Source organism: Bos indicus x Bos taurus, chromosome 2, assembly GCF_003369695.1.
Source record: "Bos indicus x Bos taurus breed Angus x Brahman F1 hybrid chromosome 2, Bos_hybrid_MaternalHap_v2.0, whole genome shotgun sequence".
In the NCBI taxonomy this organism is placed as follows: domain Eukaryota; kingdom Metazoa; phylum Chordata; class Mammalia; order Artiodactyla; family Bovidae; genus Bos; species Bos indicus x Bos taurus.
In genome coordinates this window covers 124,375,825-124,390,863 of record NC_040077.1, presented here as the reverse complement: position 1 = coordinate 124,390,863, position 15,039 = coordinate 124,375,825, and the positions used below count along the sequence as shown (strand labels likewise).

Sequence of the window (15,039 nt, the reverse complement as noted above, 5' to 3'; positions counted from 1 at the left end):
CCATGAGAGCAGGGGCCTTTCTCACCTCTTGGTCACTGCTGTTCTGCAGTCCCTGGAACAGTGCCTGGCATGTAGTAGAGGCTGGATAGATATTTGATGCATGAATAATATTATTAATAATAATAACAATAATAGCCAATACTTATGGAAGGATAACTATGTACCAAGCATTGTTCTAAGCACTTTACATTGTTAATCCATTTGATCCTCACTACAGTCCTGCGTGGTCAATAGCATTGTTTACATCATTTTACAATGAGGAAACTAACATTTATATTCTACTCTAAACAACAGATACATTTGAAGCATTGTATATGGATCAAATTTATTAAAGAGAGTCTTCAAATGTGCTAGAGAACCTTAATACCTAAAAGGAAAACTTTCAACTAACTATTTTATCATGATGATGTTCTACGGATAATGTATTTTGTTTAGCTGCTCCTTAAGGTTGTTTTGCTTACAGTCCTGTTCACCATCTCTCAAAAGTACTGGAGAGGGAGTTGTGAGGGGAGGGAACTTACCTGAGAAATTATTTTAGAACCCAAATCATCTATCCTGTCCATCAGACACAGGCAGTACTGATTTATCACTTTGTTAATGGTCCTGTTTGAGGTGATGCTGATGTCATGGTCCCTGATTAGAACTCCTTCATTTGTTCCCTACTGTATAGAGCCCAACCCTTTACGATTATACAGTGGAAGTGAGAAATAGATTCAAGGGATTAGGTCTGATAGACAGAGTGCCTGAAGAACTATGGATGGAGGTTCGTGACATTGTACAGGAGGCAGTGATCAAAACCATCTCCAAGGAAAAGAAATGCAAAAAGGCAAAATGGTCTGAGGAGGTCTTTACAATTATCTGAGAAAAGAAGAGAAGCAAAAGGCAAAGGAGAAAAGAAAAGATATATCCATCTGAGTGCAGAGTTCCAAAGATTAGCAAGCCTAATAGATAAGAAAGCCTTCCTAACAGATCAATGCAAAAAAAAAATAGAGGAAAACAATAGACAGGGAAAGACACAGAAAATCAGAGATACCAAGGGAACATTTCATGCAAAGATGGGCACAATAAAGAATAGAAACTGTACGGACCTAACAGAAGCAGAAGATATTAAGAAGAGATGGCAAGAATACACAGAAGAACTGTACAAAAAAGAGCTTCATGACCCAGATAACCACAATGGTGTGATCACTTACATAGAGCCAGACATCCTGGGATGCGAAGTCAAGTGGACCTTAGGAAGCATCACTACAAACAAAGCTAGTGGAGGTGATGGAATTCCAGTTGAGCTCTTTCAAATCCTAAAAGATGATGCTGTTAAAGTACTACACTCAATATGCCAGCCAATTTGGAAAACTCAGCAGTGGCCACAGGACTGGAAAAGGTCAGTTTTCATTCCAATCCCAAAGAAAGGCAATGCCAAAGAATGCTCAAACTACTGCACAATTGCACTCATTGCACATGCTATCAAAGTAATGCTCAAAGTTCTCCAACCCAGGCTTCAATAATACATGAACTGTGAACGTCCAGATGTTCAAGCTGGATTTAGAAAAGGCAGAGGAACCAGAGATCAAATTGCCAACATCTGCTGGATCATCAAAAAAGCAAGAGAGTTCCAGAAAAACATCTGCTTCATTGATTACACCAAAGCCTTTGACTGTGTAGATCACAACAAACTGAGGAAAATTCTGAAAGAGATGGAAATACCAGACCACCTTACCTGCCTCCTGAAATGTGTATGCAGGTCAAGAAGCAACAGTTAGAACTGGACATGGAACAACAGACTCGTTCCAAATCAAGAAGGGAGTACGTCAAGGCTGTATATATCACCCTGCTTATTTAACTTATATGCAGAGTGCATGCTGTTTCTCAGTCGTGTCTGACTCTTTGAAACCCCATGGATTGTAGCCCACCAGGCTTCTCTGTCCATGGGATATCCTGGCAAGAATACTGGAGTAGTGTGCCATTTCCTACTTCAGGGAATCTTCTCGACCAAGGGATCGAACCCTGGGTCTATATGCAGAGTGCATCATGCAGAATGCCAGGCTGGATGAGGCACAAGCTGGAATCAAGATGGTCGGGAAAAATATCAATAACCCCAGATACACAGATGACACCATCCTTATGGCAGATAGTGAAGAGGAACTAAAGAGCTTTCACTAAAGTGAAAGAAGAAAGTGAAAAAAGGCTGGCTTAAAAGTCAACACATCACTTCATGGCAAATAGACAGGGAAACAGTGGAAACAGTGACAGGCTTTCTTTTCTTGGGCTTCAAAATCACTGTAGATGGTGACTGCAACCACACAATTAAAAGACACTTGCTCCTTGGAAGAAAAGCTATGACCAACCTAGACAGCATATTAAAAAGCAGAGACATTACTTTGCTGACAAAGGTCCTTTTGGTCAAAGCTATGGTTTTTCCATTAGTCATATACGGATGTGAGAATTGGACCGTAAAGAAAGCTGAATGTGAAAAAAGTGATGCTTTTGAACTGTGGTGTTGGAGAAGACTCTTGAGAGTCCCTTGCACTGCAAGGAGATCAAACCAGTCCATCCTAAAGGAAATCAGTCCTGAATATTCATTGGAAGGACTGATGCTGAAGCTGAAACTCTAATACTTTAGCCACCTGATGCAAAGAACTGACTCTGTGGAAAAGACCCTGATGCTGGGAAAAATTGAAGGCAGGAAAAGAAGGGGACGACAGAGGATGAGATGGTTGGATGGCATCACTGACTCGATGGACATGAGTTTGATCAAGTTCCAGGAGTTGGTGTTGGACACGGAAACCTGGTGTGATGCAGTCCATGGGGTTGCAAAGAGTTGGACAAGACTCAACTGAACTGAACTGAGAGCCCAACCCCATATCCCTTGTTGGTGAGGAACCAATTTCATAGAACATTATAATATTGTAAAGTCTTTACCAACTCAGTGAAAATGTATTTCCCTGCTCCAGGAACAAAAATGCAACCACTATGCTTCAGAAATGTTAAGTTAACATTTCCATTGACCAAGACATTCTGATAAAACTTTTTGAGCAAAGTGGACATATTTTTGCCTCTCACACTCTGTAGCTGCCACCCAAGGATCAAAAGGGAAGCATTTAACTATAAAACACTGTGAAATTGTTTAGAGGCACATTCATTAGTTTCACTATTTTTTCTTGGCACAGACTTAAAATTGAACCAGTCCTTCCTAGGTCTCCCTAACTTCATTTTTCTCTTGGAACTATCTCTAGAAATCTTGTTTATACTTCATTTTTCCCTCTGGGCTATTGTCTTAAGATTAAGACTATAAGCTGTTTCCTAGCACAGTGCTGTTCAAACTCTGAGATCCCGTGGATCAATAAAAGAGGTTTGAAAAAAAAAAAGTCTTAGGAAACAGTATGAAGAAAAAAAAAGAAAAGGAACCAGTACGGAGTTCTATACACTATATTTTACCAAATAAGGATATGAATTTATTGACTTATTTTCTTTTGCTTACTGTTATATCTTCAACATCTAGTGTATATTTTTTATTTTTCCAAACCTTAAACTTTTTATTTTGCATTGGGGTATAACTGCTTAACGATATTGTGCCAGTTTCAGGTAAACAGTGAAGGGACTCAGCCATACATATAAAAATATGGAACACTTCATGAATTTGCATGTCATCCTTGCATAGGGGCCGTGCTAATCTTCTCTGTAGTGTTCCAATTTTAGTATATGTGCTGCCAAAGTGAGCAAAGGCTATTTTTTAAATGGCTAATTTTTACTGGCATCATTTGAGAAGAAAGGTCATTTTCACATCACGAAAGTAGGAGGAAAACAATCTAAGAATAAATAAGTCTTCTACACTGAATAAGTTTAGCTTTATGAAAAGCTCATTACATTATCATTAGCTTTCTCATTTCTTGGGGGACTGATGAAACTTTCGGCTTTCACCTCTAGACCCTGAGTTGAAAACTTCAAGGATCTTTTCCTGCTGGCTCTCTCTGGGTTCTGGTTCTTTTCTGCCCTTGATGACATCCCCGACAGGGGCCCTTGTGGATTCCTAGTGTCCTTAGGCCACTTGGCCCAGATGTAGGTCTTTTCTTCCTTTAGCTTTGTTCTCATGTTGCTCTTCTCAGAACTTCATTCAGCAAGTCATAAAACACACCTGCATGTCAAAAGACAACCATCCATTTATCTTGGGATTTCCACAGTGCCTTTCCTTAACATTCAATTATGCAAGTTAAATCTTCACATTTAACTTTTGAATGCAAAGGTTGGCCCCACAAGGTTTTCATTAATAAAATGGAGATTGACATTACTAGGGGGAATTTTGAAAATGAATGAGAGAAATTAATTCAACAAACATTTATTTAGCAAGCACTGGATTATAAAGATAATAATAAAATGTTCTTTGTCCTATAAGCAGTAATAGATTTATTGGAGAGGCAGTATATAAGCTGATAGTTGGTTCTCTTAACCTGCAGTCGATGAAATGGATGTACTTGGGGAAAGTGTGAAAGCAAAAGCATTAGTGGCTCGGTAGTGAATTCCAGTAGTCCCTGGAATTCTCCAGGGAAGAATACTGAAATGGGTAGCCATTCTCTTCTCCAACGGATCTTCCTGACAAGGGATGAAACCTGGGTCTCCTGCATTGCAGGCAGATTCTTTACCATCTGAGCCACCAGGGAACCCCAATCCTTGGGAAAGAGAGTACATAATGAGATTGGAGGTAAAAATTTGGTTGTATATGCATTTTTCTGAGAAGTTTCATTACTCTCATTAGATTTTCAACTGAGTCCAAGATTTCCAAAAGAAAAATGCTGATATAAACAGATAACTTTAATACACTAAAATAGGTTACCATAAGGAACTGTGACCAATATTATGGGTGGGCAAAGAGAGCACCTTTGTTCTGCTCAAGGGAAAAAATATGGCTTAATTGATCAGGGTTTTGAAGGACAAATGTGAGTTGGGGAGGGGAGATGTCAAGGACAATGGAGCAGAAAGAACAGCATGTGCAAAGTTGTAGGTTCCAGGAAAAAAATGTATGTTTCAGAAAAACACAATGTGGCTGGAGCTCAGAGTGTATGGTGAGAAATATACATGGCTAGGGAGTCACATGGAGAAGGCAATGGCACCCTACTCCAGTACTCTTGCCTGGAAAATCCCATGGATGGAGGAGCCTGGTAGGCTGCAGTCCATGGGGTCGCTAGGAGTCGGACACGACTAAGTGACTTAACTTTCACTTTTCACTTTCATGCATTGGAGAAGGAAATGGCAACCCACTCCAGTGTTCTTGCCTGGAGAATCCCAGGGACAGGGGAGCCTCACGGGCTGCTATCTATGGGGTCGCACAGAGTTGGACATGACTGAAGAAATTTAGCAGCAGCAGCAGCAGCAGCAGGGAGTCACAAGCTTGGTAAACTGTGTGGATTACAGAGAACCAGTAGAAATCTTTAAAAATAGGGTTTTACACTGTCAGTTGTATGAAGTATATAAACATTTATCAAAGGATAAATGTTCCATTCCTGCCTTAGTAAGAGGGTGACGTGGGCAATGAAGTCTGCTGTTCCTGAAGTCTGGAAGCATTTGAGAAAAAGAGCAAGGGTGCTAGGGCCCAGCCCAGCCCATAGTAAAATTCTGGAGATTACACGTAAAATCTGTCCTAACCAGGGATCGAACCTGTTCTAACCAGGGATTAAACCTGTCCTAAGCAGGGGTTTTAAATGAAATTAAAAGACGCTTACTCCTTGGAAGGAAAGTTATGACCAACCTAGATAGCATATTCAAAAGCAGAGACATTACTTTGCCAACAAAGGTCCGTCTAGTCAAGGCTATGGTTTTTCCAGTAGTCGTGTATGGATGTGAGAGATGGACTGTGAAGAAAGCTGAGCACCGAAGAATTGATGCTTTTGAACTGTGGTGTTGGAGAAGACTCTTGAGGGTCCCTTGGACTGCAAGGATATCCAACTAGTCCATCCTAAAGGAGATCAGTCTTGGGTGTTCTTTGGAAGGAATGATGCTAAAGCTGAAACTCTAGTACTTTGGCCACCTCATGCGAAGAGTTGACTCATTGGAAAAGACTCTGATGCTGGGAGGGATTGGGGGCAGGAGGAGAAGGAGATGACAGAGGATGAGATGGCTGGATGGCATCACCAACTCGATGGATGTGAGTTTGAGTGAACTCCGAGAGTTGGTGATGGACAGAGAGGCCTGGCGTGCTGCAGTTCATGGGGTCACAAAGAGTTGGACACGACTGAGCGACTGAACTGAACTGAACCAGGGATTAAACTGTATCCCCTGAGGTGGAAGGCTGAGCCTTAGTCACTGGACCGCCAGGGAAGTCCCCTCCTTGCCTGCTTCTTTTCTTTCTCTTATCCCCACTGCCCCCTTCATACATCCGGAAGAATTTCTTCGGTTTTACCTTCCAGAGGTCTAAAATGGTTGAACTAGAAGGAATCTCAGAAGTTATTCTGAGATTAATAGCCCCACGTCTCTATTTTACAGTCTTGGAAATAGACTCTGAGTAAGGAGATGATTTCCTCTGTCTCTCCCCTTCCATCTCTAGTTTGGTACTGGGCCTGTTGCTCTCCTCTTGCTCTTCTGAGGAAATTTCAGGGGCTCTTTTGGGTTTAACTAACATCCCCATACCAGAGATTCCAAGATTTGTATTCCTAGTTTGATTTTACTCTCTAAGCCCCAAACCTCTTAATTGTCTATGGAATATTCCTATCTGATATTTTAGATTCTCCTGAAACACAGCATGTCCAAAGGTGAATTAATGATCTTTCCCTGTCTCTAGTATTACCTGCTTTAGAAAATGGCACCTGCTTTCAATGCAGGGGGCCCAGGTTGGGGGAACTAGATCCCACACGCTGCAACTAAGAGTTGGAATGCTGCAATGAAGATTGAAGATCCTGTGTCCTGCAACTGTGACTCAGTGCAGCCACATAAATAAATATAGATATTAAAAATAAATAAACATAGTTAAAGAAAATGGCACCAGATCCACGGAATCACTCAAATTAAACTAGATATTATGTTTGTATCTCCTCCTTTAATGCCCTCCCCAAATCCAATCAATCACTGAGACCTCTCATTTTACCACCTAAAATGTCCATTTGTCCTTTTCTGTTTATATATATATATATATATATATATTTCCCCCGTCCCCAAGCCGCACAGCTTGTGGGATCTTAGTTCCCCCACCAGAGATTGAACCCGAACCCTTGACAGTGAGAGCTAGGAGTCCTAAGCATTGGACCGTCAAGGTATTCCCCATTATCACCGTATTAGACCACTACGTTTTGCTTGCATTTGCTACGATATTCTTCTAACTCCTAATGTACTCATCTCTCCCTGAATCTCCTTTCCATGCTGCAATCACAGTGAACTTCTTAAAACATAAACCTGAGAATACTATGCTTCTATTAACCCTTTACCAGATGATCACTCCTTGTAGTTAACAACTATAGTCTCTATTTTCCTTCTTTCTGCCCAATTCTTGAGTCTCATTTGGTTTCATCCTGTCTCTCATTATGCACCAGTCACACTGGCCTTTTTTTCAGTTCCTCACCAGTGCCAAAGCTCCTTCCCTGCCTGAGGCCTTTGCACACATTATCTCTCACATTCCTTCCCTCCTAGACTGGTCAATTTCCGGTCACCTTTCAGGTTCTAGCTGAAGCTCATGGACTTCAGAGAAAACTTCCTGGTCTTCTGACTAAGTGAGGTCCATCTACGCTTTCTCATGCACTCTACACAACTGTGATTGAATGATTATTTTAATAGCTATTTGCTGTCAGTTTCCCTGACTATAGACTTCAAGAGGAACTGAACTCTTAAGACTTTCTCTCCAGCACATTGCCTTAGTTCAGTTCAGTTCAATCACTCAGTCGTATCTGACTCTTTGCGACCCCATGGACCACAGCATGCCAGGCCTCCCTATCCATCACCAACTCCCGGAGTTTACCCAAACTCATGTCCATTAAGTCGGTGATGCCATCCAACCATCTCATCCTTCGTCGTCCCCTTCTCCTCCTGCCTTCAATCTTCCCCAGCATCAAGGTCTTTTCAAATGAGTCAGTTCTTCGCATCAGGTGGCCAAAGTATTGGAGTTTCAGCTTCAACATCAGTCCTTCCAGTGAACACCCAGGACTGATCTCCTTTAGGACAGACTGGTTGGATCTCCTTACAGTTCAAGGGACTCTCAAGAGTCTTCTCCAACACCACAGTTCAAAAGCATCAGTTCTTCAGCACTTAGCTTTCTTTATGGTCCAACTCTCACATCCATACATGACCACTGGAAAAACCATAGCCTTGACTAGACTGACTTTTGTTGGCAAGGTCCATCTGCTTTTTAATATGCTATCTAGGTTGGTCATAACTTTCCTTCCAAGGAGCAAACGTCTTTTAATTTTATGGCTGCAATCACCATCTGCAGTGATTTTGGAGCCTCCAAAAATAAAGTCAGCCACTGTTTCCACTGTTTCCCCTGTTTCCCCACCTATTTGCCATGAAGTGATGGGACAGGATGCCATGATCTTAGTTTTCTGAATGTTGAGCTTTTAGTCAACTTTTTCACTCTCATCTTTCACTTTCATCAAGAGTCTCTTTAGTTCTTCTTCACTTTCTGCCATAGGGGTGGTGTCATCTGCATATCTGAGGTTATTGATATTTCTCCCAGAAATCTTGATTCCAGCTTGTGCTTCATCCAGTCCAGCGTTTCTCATGATGTACTCTGCATATAAGCTAAATAAGCAGGGTGACAACATACAGCCTTGACGTACTCCTCGCCCTCAATAAATGCTTGTTATGTTAGTAGAGGGACTGAAGGATCTATGCACCTAGTGGTAGAGGTGAAACTAGAATCCAAACTAATTTCTCATACAGTATTCTTTTCTCTGCCACCCTAAGATGATACCCCACACTCCAGACTTCCTCTCCCTCTTCCCAATGATTAATTATATGTCTCTCTCTCTCTTTTTTTTGGCTACACTGGGGTTTTTCTTGCTGCAAGCAGGCTTCCTCTACTTGTGGTGGGTGGACGCACAGGCTTTTCATTGTGGTGGCTTCTCTTATTGCAGAGCACGGGCTCTAGGGCACTCGGGCTTCAGTACTTGCAGTCTGTGGGTTCTAGTGCACAGGTTCAGTAGTTGTGGTGAACAAGTTGAGTTGTCCCATGATATGTGGCATCTTCTTGCATCAGGATCAAACCTGTGTTGCCTGCATTGGCAGGTGGATTCTTAACCCTGCACCATCAGGGAAATCCCATATGTCTTAAATTTTTTTTTTTTGGCTGTGCTGGGTCTTAGTTGTAGCATGTGGGATCTAGATCCCTGACTGGGGAATTGAACTGAGCCCCCTGCTGTGGTATCCAGGAGTCTTGGCCACTGAACCACCAGGAAAGTCCCTAAATGTATATCAATATTGTTTGTGTTCTGTTCAGGGGCCTGTTAAAGCCAATCTTGTGAACTAATTCAGGTTTAGAGAATATCCTTCCCCCCAGGATATCTGCCTTTTAACTGGGAACTCCTGTAGGACAAAAAGTAATCCCAAAGGGATTAATCAAAATTTCAGGCACTAAGAAAATATTATTGAAAGGAGGGAATTAACAAACACCCTCTTCCAACAACACAAGAGAAGACTCTATACATGGAAATCACCAGATGGTCAACACCGAAATCAGATTGATTATATTCTTTGCAGCCAAAGATGGAGAAGCTCTATACAGTCACCAAAAACAAGACCAGGAGCTGACTGTGGCTCAGACCATGAACTCCTTATTGCCAAATTCAGACTGAAATTGAAGAAAGTAGGGAAAACCACTAGACCATTCAGGTATGACCTAAATCAAATCCCTTATGATTATACAGTGGAAGTGAGAAATAGATTTAAGGGCCTAGATCTGATAGATAAGAGTGCCTGATGAACTATGGACTGAGGTTCGTGACACTGTACAGGAGACAGGGATCAAGACCATCCCCAAGAAAAAGAAATGCAAAAAAGCAAAATGGCTGTCTGGGGAGGCCTTACAAAGAGCTGTGAAAAGAAGAGAAGCGAAAAGCAAAGGAGAAAAGGAAACATATAAACATCTGAATGCAGAGTTCCAAAGAATAGCAAGAAGAGATAAGAAAGCCTTCTTCAGCGATCAATGCAAAGAAATAGAGGAAAACAACAGAATGGGAAAGACTAGGGATCTCTTCAAGAAAATCAGAGATACCAAAGGAACATTTCATGCAAAGATGGGCTCGATAAAGGACAGAAATGGTATGGACCTAACAGAAGCAGAAGATATTAAGAAGAGATGGCAAGAATACACAGAAGAAATGTACAAAAAAGATCTTCAGGACCCAGATAATCACAATGGTGTGATCACTGACCTAGAGCCAGACATCCTGGAATGGGAAGTCAAGTGGGCCTTAGAAAGCATCACTAAGAACAAAGCTAGTGGAGGTGATGGAATTCCAGTTGAGCTATTCCAAATTCTGAAAGATGATGCTGTGAAACTGCTGCACTCAATATGCCAGAAAATTTGGAAAACTCAGCAGTGGCCACAGGACTGGAAAAGGTCAGTTTTCATTCCAATCCCAAAGAAAGGCAATGCCAAAGAATGTTCAAACTACCGCACAATTGCACTCATCTCACACACTAGTAAAGTAATGCTCAAAATTCTCCAAGCCAGGCTTCAGCAATATGTGATCCGTGAACTTCCTGATGTTCAAGCTGGTTTTAGAAAAGGAAGAGGAACCAGAGATCAAATTGACAACATCCACTGGATCATGGAAAAAGCAAGAGAGTTCCAGAAAAACATCTATTTCTGCTTTATTGACTATGCCAAAGCCTTTGACTGTGTGGATCACAATAAACAGTGGAAAATTCTGAAAGAGATGGGAATACCAGACCACCTGACCTGCCTCTTGAGAAACCTGTATGCAGGTCAGGAAGCAACAGTTAGAACTGGACATGGAACAAAAGACTGGTTCCAAATAGGAAAAGGAGTATGTCAAGGCTGTATATTGTCATCCTGCTCATTTAACTTATATGCAGAGTACATCATGAGAAACGCTGGGCTGGAAGAAACACAAGCTGGAATCAAGATTGCAGGGAGAAATATCAATAACCTCAGATACACAGATGACACCACCCTTATGGCAGAAAGTGAAGAGGAACTCAAAAGCCTCTTGAAAGTGAAAGTGGAGAGTGAAAAAGTTGGCTTAAAGCTCCACATTCAGAAAACGAAGATCCTGGCATCCGGTCCCACCACTTCACAGGAAATAGATGGGGAAACAGTGGAAACAGTGTCAGACTTTATTTTTCTGGGCTCCAAAATCACTACAGATGGTGACTGCAGCCATGAAATTAAAAGACACTCCTTGGAAGGAAAGTTATGACCAACCTAGATAGCATACTCAAAAGCAGAGACATTACTTTGCCAACAAAGATTCGTCTAGTCAAGGCTATGGTTTTTCCTGTGGTCATGTATGGATGTGAGAGTTGGACTGTGAAGAAGGCTGAGCACCAAAGAATTGATGCTTTTGAACTGTGGTGTTGGAGAAGACTCTTGAAAGTCCCTTGGACTGCAAGGAGATCCAACTAGTCCATTCTGAAAGAGATCAGCCCTGGGATTTCTTTGGAAGGAATGATGCTAAAGCTGAAACTCCAGTACTTTGGCCACCTCATGGGAAGAGTTGACTCATTGGAAAAGACCCTGATGCTGAGAGGGATTGGGGGCAGGAGGAGAAGGGGACGACAGAGGATGAGATGGCTGGATGGCATCACTGACTCAATGGACATGAGTCTGAGTGAACTCCGGGAGTTGTTGATGGACAGGGAGGTCTGGCTTGCTGCGATTCATGAGGTTGCAAAGAGTCGGACAGGACTGAGCGACTGATCTGATCTGATCTGATCTGGGAATTTTCACTATCATGCCTTAATGGGATTATAGGAAAGAAACTTAAAATGTACGAGATTTGCTTTAATGTTTTTGTTTTTTGATTCATGCAACTTAATCTTTGCAACAAACATGTTAGGTAGATATTTTTATCCCTTTCACCAAATGAGGGAATCACTGAAAGTTTTAGTAATTTACCTAGAGTCATAAATCTGTTGAGAAGGCCTGTATTTAGTCACTCCCTCTCCCAGGTTATGACTCCTGGTCTAATCCTATATTTACCATACAAGGGTAGGTTAGGCAACTTCTTACAGTTTGCACATAAATCTGGGTCATGGAGTTAACTGACTAAGTTATCTTTCCTTTTTTTAAAAAAAAGAAAGGCTTACCAAGTTAGTTTTCTTTCTTTGGTGGGATCTATCCTCTGAATCTGGATTCTGCCAGAATCTATCATATTTGGTACCTCACCTTATCCTTTCCAACCATAAATGTGATTATGGGTAGGAAAAAAGTACTTTGAGCACTTTTAGTAAAATTATGATGCAACATACAACATGTTATCACTTATTTTACTACTGAGTCCACCAAAGCTTCCTGTATCCAGGGAGTGGATGGTATCAGGTTGACCCTTAAGAGTGCATTATTCATCTGTTTACTACTATTTGCAAAAACAAAAGCTATTAGGTGATGGGCTGTCCCATATCAAATATCCTTGCAGGAGTCAGGTTTGCCTCTGATGAAAAATGCTTCTGCCCACCCTTTGTGTGTATGTGTGTGTGCTCAGTCGCTAAGTCCTGTCTGAGTCCTTAGGACCCCATGGACTGTAAACCCACCAGGCTCCTCTGTCCATGGGATTCTCTAGGAAAGAATACTGGCGTGGGTTGCCATTCCCTCCTCTAGGGAATCTTCCCAACCCAAGGATAGAACCTGCATCTCCTGTGTCTCCAGCTTTGGTAGGCAGGTTCTTTACCACCAGTGCCCCCCATCCTTTAGACCTCCTCAATACATATGATTTCTCTTGGGGTCGGAGGGACACTATTATGTTCCTCTCAATGTCAGACAAACTTCTTTGATAGCTTTGTGACCTTGGGCACATGCCTTAACCTCTCTGTTTCCTCAGTTGTAAAATGGATTGACTGCCAGCTGTTTTGATGCTGAAAGCCTTTAATATGTTTGAAAACACCTAACAACAGAGCGAAGTCGACAGCAGGTATTTAAAGAGCGTTAATTTCCTTCCTTCTCCAGGTAAGGGCTCATTGAAAGATCAGTAAAATTTTGTGTAGTTGTGCGAGGTGTGTTTTCCTTAGAAAGAAAATCCACAGTTTAACAGATTATCATGGGGGCCAGCGATGTTCCTGAAAAAGAATTGTAGATTCTCCTGCCTGCAACCGCCAAATGGTAAATCTCTTTCTCAGGGGATCAGATTTTTTGTGAATATTTTTGTTCTCTGGGTACTCTTTCTTGTAGCCTGATAACAGAAGAGAATAACCAGGTGAGGGGCTTTCTTTCTCAAGACAGGGTCCCTTTGAACTTTCCCTGAGGGCCCTGTGACTCCCGTTTGTGTTCCCTCCCATATGAGGGGGAGTGTGCCATCCAGAACTGGGAAGCAGGTTTAAGGTCGCTCAGCCTTTGAGGGTCGCTTCCTCCCCGAAAAACCAACTTTTGTGGGCTTCCTCAAGCTAAAGGGACTCTCTTCAGCTCCAGCTGTTAGTCAAAACCTCGTGGTGCAACCCTGGCCGCCAATCCCACCCTCCTAGGCCCCAATCCCAAAGCGGTGGGGGCGGGGAGGCCGCGCGCGCCGCTTCCGCTCCTCCACACCACCAGAGGGCGCTGCGGTCCCGCCTCTGCCTTCCCGGGGTGCTTCGCGCCGGGCCCCTTCCGCGTGGGTGAGTGAATGTGAGAGTCAGCGTCGCGCCGCGCGCGCCGACCGCCTCCGCCGCCCGGCGCTCTTATTTCGGCTGCGAGGAGCGAGCGCGCGCGTAAAGGCATAGAGACGGGCGTTGAGCTCTCGGGCTAGAGCGTCGCCGAGTCGGAGCCGGAGCCCGAGCCGCGCGCTGTGTCTCCGCTGCGTCCGCCGAGGCCCCCGAGTGTCAGGGACAAAAGCCGCCACCGCGCCGTCTGTTCTCGTCGCCGGGGCTCATCTGCTGTCGCCGCCGCCCTGAGGAGAGTCTGCCGCCGTCTTCCCCCGCGAGGATCCGAGAGCCATGTCGGCCAGCAGCCTCTTGGAGCAGGTACAGGCCCGGCCCGCATGCCTCGGCCATTGTGTGAGGCGAGAGGGAGCCTGACTAGGCCCGGACCCGCCGCCCCCAGTCGGGCCAAGGCGAGGCGGCGCCTCTCGCGGGCCAGGTTTCGAGCCTCTCAGGCCGGCCGCGCCCAGCGCCTCGCCCTCGGCCCGTTCTCCCCGCTCTTCCCCGGGCCTCGGAGCCCGCCGGCCGCGCCGCGTCCCTTCCTCTCAGAGGGCCTCGTTTTTCTCTTGTTTCCTTCCCCTTCCTTGAAGCCCTGGCCCCCTCGCAGTGTTTGTGGCGCGGCCCCGGCTCCTCTCCGCGGCCCCCTCCGGCTTCGCACTTCCCCCGCCTCCCATCTTCAGCCTTCCCCTCCACCCCCGTTCCTGACGCCGCTCCTCAGGCCTGCGCCTTTATTCCCTTCTCGGGCCCGGCTTTAATTTGTCTTTCCTTTTCCGTTTCTTCCTCGGACGACTTGCCGCTCGGCGACGTTTCCTTCGCCTGCAGAGACCAAAAGGTCAAGGAAACAAAGGTGAGCCCGGCTCCGCCGGTGGCCCGGGGCGGGCGGGGGGACCCGGAGTGGGGGGGCGGGGTCTCCGGGAAGCGCCCGGGGGAGAGGACCTTTCGGAAGCCGCTTAGTTTGCAGGTGCCTCACACACTTGAGTGTTTGACCCTTTCGGTGTGTTCCTGCAGCTGACGAACAGCTTTTTAGTGAACAAGGAGTAATTCATTAGAAGTGGGGGGTGGAATCGGTCTTGAAATGTTCCAGGTCCTTAGTTTCCTGTAGGTCTTAGAAGGCCTTTGTTTTTCATCCTCGTGGATCACACTCTGGAAGTACTCACATGTGGTGGGGGAGGGGAAGCGGGAGGGAATTGAAATCTAGAGGAGCCAATTAAATGACCTTTTTAGATCAACTTTCTCTGGATGGAGGGAGACATTTTCACTGAATTGTTGCTCAGC

At 44.2% G+C, this 15,039-nt stretch overlaps 1 protein-coding gene and 1 non-coding gene across 2 annotated transcripts in view; one reads left to right on the top strand and one right to left on the bottom strand.

Moving 5' to 3' along the window:
• Nucleotides 1–3,613: 3,613 nt before the first annotated feature.
• Nucleotides 3,614–3,720, bottom strand: LOC113881988. The gene has a single exon (XR_003508247.1). It is a non-coding gene; the product is annotated as a U6 spliceosomal RNA (small nuclear RNA).
• Nucleotides 3,721–13,726: 10,006 nt separating this feature from the next.
• YTHDF2 (YTH N6-methyladenosine RNA binding protein 2) overlaps nt 13,727–15,039 on the top strand; it is a 30,248-nt gene continuing 28,935 nt past the window's right edge. The window contains exons 1-2 of the mRNA XM_027518503.1: nt 13,727–14,088; nt 14,587–14,611. Of these exons, the coding sequence (XP_027374304.1) occupies nt 14,062–14,088; nt 14,587–14,611 (52 nt within the window). The 5' untranslated portion in view covers nt 13,727–14,061. The remainder of the gene's footprint in view (nt 14,089–14,586; nt 14,612–15,039) is intronic.